The sequence below is a fragment of the Poecilia latipinna genome, unplaced genomic scaffold (assembly GCF_001443285.1).
Source record: "Poecilia latipinna isolate Pla-1442-1.1 unplaced genomic scaffold, P_latipinna-1.0 Scaffold6471, whole genome shotgun sequence".
NCBI classification, from domain to species: Eukaryota; Metazoa; Chordata; class Actinopteri; order Cyprinodontiformes; family Poeciliidae; genus Poecilia; species Poecilia latipinna.
Window position 1 is genome coordinate 1 of NW_015119087.1, and position 3,265 is coordinate 3,265.

At 42.4% G+C, this 3,265-nt stretch overlaps 2 gene segments (V, D, J or C); both read right to left on the reverse strand.

Moving 5' to 3' along the window:
• Window positions 1-988: 988 nt before the first annotated feature.
• Window positions 989-1,590, reverse strand: LOC106943953 (T-cell receptor alpha chain V region CTL-F3-like; the record flags this gene model as incomplete). The annotated part of the segment is given in 2 exon segments: window positions 989-1,376; window positions 1,504-1,590. Coding segments are annotated over 2 exon segments (431 nt in total), but the record flags the coding sequence as incomplete, so codon positions are not given.
• A 113-nt stretch (window positions 1,591-1,703) lies between these two features.
• Window positions 1,704-2,323, reverse strand: LOC106943951 (T-cell receptor alpha chain V region RL-5-like). The segment is given in 2 exon segments: window positions 1,704-2,117; window positions 2,191-2,323. Coding segments are annotated over 2 exon segments (447 nt in total).
• Between the last annotated feature and the right edge of the window lie 942 nt (window positions 2,324-3,265).

Below are 3,265 nucleotides of genomic sequence, written 5' to 3' on the forward strand. Positions count from 1 at the left end.
GACACCAGTGTACGATGTGTAGCTCTGATGTTTGGTCTCATAATGCCGACGGACATTATACTCTTTCATCACAGCAACATCTTCATTGCAAATCAGACACACTTTCCGTTGATTTCTTTGAAAAAATACTAATTTTCCCACCGTGTTTGAAATCTCCTACACTCACTTGCTATTTTGTGTTTCTTTGGTGCTGCCATTTCTGGTAACTCAGTAATGGTTTTTCTTCTCTTAATTTCGTTTCTGTGGCTGGCTCCATCTAGTGTTGAAACTGAGAAGTGCAGCAGAGCTGAGCTCAAGCTTCTTGTGCGGGCCATATTCAGTTATGTTTTCAGAATTTGCTGCGGGCCAATAAAAACTGGACCGAGGGCCGCAGTTGGCCCGCGGGCCGTTGTTTGGACACCCCTGGCTTAAATCTTTCAATATCTTTTAAACTACATGGAGTATAGAAATCTAAACAGGCCAGCCTGTCGTTGGACCTCCATTTCCCCAAAGCTGAGCAAGTTGGATGTTTGATTTAGTGGTAAGGAAATTAAATCACTGTATTTTTGTTCTGAACTAGAATAAACTATTATTTAGCAAAACATCTAAATAATAGATGTTTTGCTAAACATCTATTATTTAGATGTTTTGCAACATCTAAACATCAAAATAATAGATTATTTATTATCTATTATTAATAAATAATAATAGATATTTTATATCTATTATTTACCTAGCAAACATTCTTACTAGGTAAGCAAGAATGTTTACCTATTCTTGCTTATACCAGAATAGGTAAACATTCGAATAAACACTGGTTTCACATCCCTGAAGCTTATTTTGTGTTCATAACTGTTCATACTTGGGACAAAGTTCATTTATGGTGAAATGCATATTCAGAGTTCAGCACATTTAGAACTGAAAATTCTACTTTTGCTTTTTTTGACCAGCAGGTTTTTCTAAAGGAGTTTAAAAGTTTTTTAAGAAGCTATAACTTATGGATCTGCACCCTGGTTCATGAGGCCCTCTAGTGGCTGCTGTGGAGTACTGCAGGTTTTTGTACAGGGTTCTGGTGTTTCCTGTCACTGTGGGCTGCAGAGCGCAGTAGTACACAGCAGAGTCTGACGGACGGAGATCCTGGATCGTCAGGTTGACTGATTTCTTATCAGTGTTGAGTTCAGCATCAAATCTATCTTTGCTGAAATCTGCAGCATTATCTCGTGTTGATGAGAATCGTTTCAGCATGTACTTTGGTGAACTGTTTCCTTCTTGTTTATACCAGAATAGGTAAACATTCGAATAAACACTGGTTTCAAAGGTACATCCTAGAATCCGAGTTTCTCCTGCAGCAGCAACAACTTCTCTTTCTGTCTGCGTCACTGAGTCTCCTTTACACTCTGGGGAAGAACAGAACATGCAGAGGAAGAGATGGATCAATAGAGATGATTGATTAAAGGAGAACAATCAGCAGCTTTCCAGACTTCTCCTCCATGTGGAGGAAACATGTTGATCTTTGTATCTTACCAGAGAAAAGAGCAGCCAGAATAATCCACAGCCAATGTTCCATCTGTCCAACAAGGTTTAAACCAGCAGGAGAAAGCAGCTGATGTTCAACATTCAGTCTGACTGCTGTTCTCTTCACAGCACCACTTCTTATTGACACGATGCTGGAGCACAGAGCACAAGGAGAGCGCCGCCTGCTGGAGCATGTCGCCCCCTGGTGGCTGCTGTGGAGTACTGCAGGTTTTAGTGGTTTAACAGGGAGTGAGGCCCTCTAGTGGCTGCTGTGGAGTACTGCAGGTTTTTGTCCAGGGTTCTGGTGTTTCCTGTCACTGTGGGCTGCACAGCGCAGTAGTACACAGCAGAGTCTGTCACTGCAGCAGAGGAGATCAGCAGATCCATCCGGGTTTTATCATCACTCACGCTGAAGGAGAAACCAAGAAGCTGCTGAGATGTTTGTGTTCCTGTTCCCGTGTGTGAGATCAGGAACTCTGGAGGTTTTCCAGGATATTGTCGATACCAGAAGAAATAATCATCATAAACAGCAGCTTTAGAGTAATTGTAGGACACAGTAGCAGAGCTGCCCTCTGAACTGAACTCCTCAGTCTTCCCTGCAGTGAGTTGTTGACAGTTTACAGCCGAAGGAAGAAAAAAGTGATATAAGTGAAGAACAACAAGGATCAGATTATTCTCTGAAAGACTCCAACCAACCTGATCCAGTGATCAGAACCAGCAGAGAGAATCCAGATGTGAGCAGAGACAGCATGTTGAGCAGAGTTAATGTTGGAGAGCTGAGCTGAAGGAGGAAGTTTGAGTCTCTTTAGAGTTCAGGGACAGATCAGCTCCTCCTCTCTGTGGCTGTTTTGACTCCATGTTGCATTCAGGTCAGGTTGTACATTAGAGCACCATGTCGGGTAAGGTCAGGCCCATTCCACAATGTATTCCATTAGTTTAGCTGTTGTTCTGTTTGAATTCAGGTGAATGTGACGGCTGAACCGCCCTCTCTGAATGTTGTCCGGTTCTGGAGGAGCTGGCCAATAAAACATTTCATTCGGGTCTGGAGGTATACACCTCTGGTCTACGTTGAAATAAATAAAGTTGTTGAATTATTTTTATTTTAAATGTCACTGAGGTCATATTCAGCATTTCCTGAATATGACAACAACTCTGGAAAATCCTCAATTAGTTGTTGGTTTTGTTACAAGATTCAATCTGATCAATCAGCTGCTGAGGTGTTGAACAATAATAACTAATTATAAATACCTGAGATGGACTGGGGACTTGTGGGGGTGACCCCGCCTCTCGCTGTCGACTGCTGGAGAAAGGGAGAAGCAGGACGGACGGCGGTACGGTTCGGTGCTGCGTACTGCGCCTTGTGAAAGTATTCGGCCTCCTTGAACTTTTCAGCCTTTTGCTGCTTTTCAGGCTTCAAACAAAAATCTAAAATTTTTATTATTTCGTGAAGAATCAACAAGTGGGACACAATCGTTAGGTGGAACAAAATTTATTGGATATTTTAAACTTTTTTAAGAAATAAAAACCTGCAAAGGGCTGCATGCAATATCATTGGTCCCCTTGCATTAACTCTCTATAGCGCCACCTTGTGGTGTGATTACAGCTGCCAGTCGTTTGGTTTTTGTCTTCCTTTAGCAGCTGGAGCTCAGTGAGGCTGGATGGAGAGTGAACAGCAGCTTTCAGCTCTTCCCACAGATTCTCCATTGGATTCAGGTCTGGACTTTGACTAGGCCATTCTAACACCTGGATACGTTTATTTGTGAACCGTTCC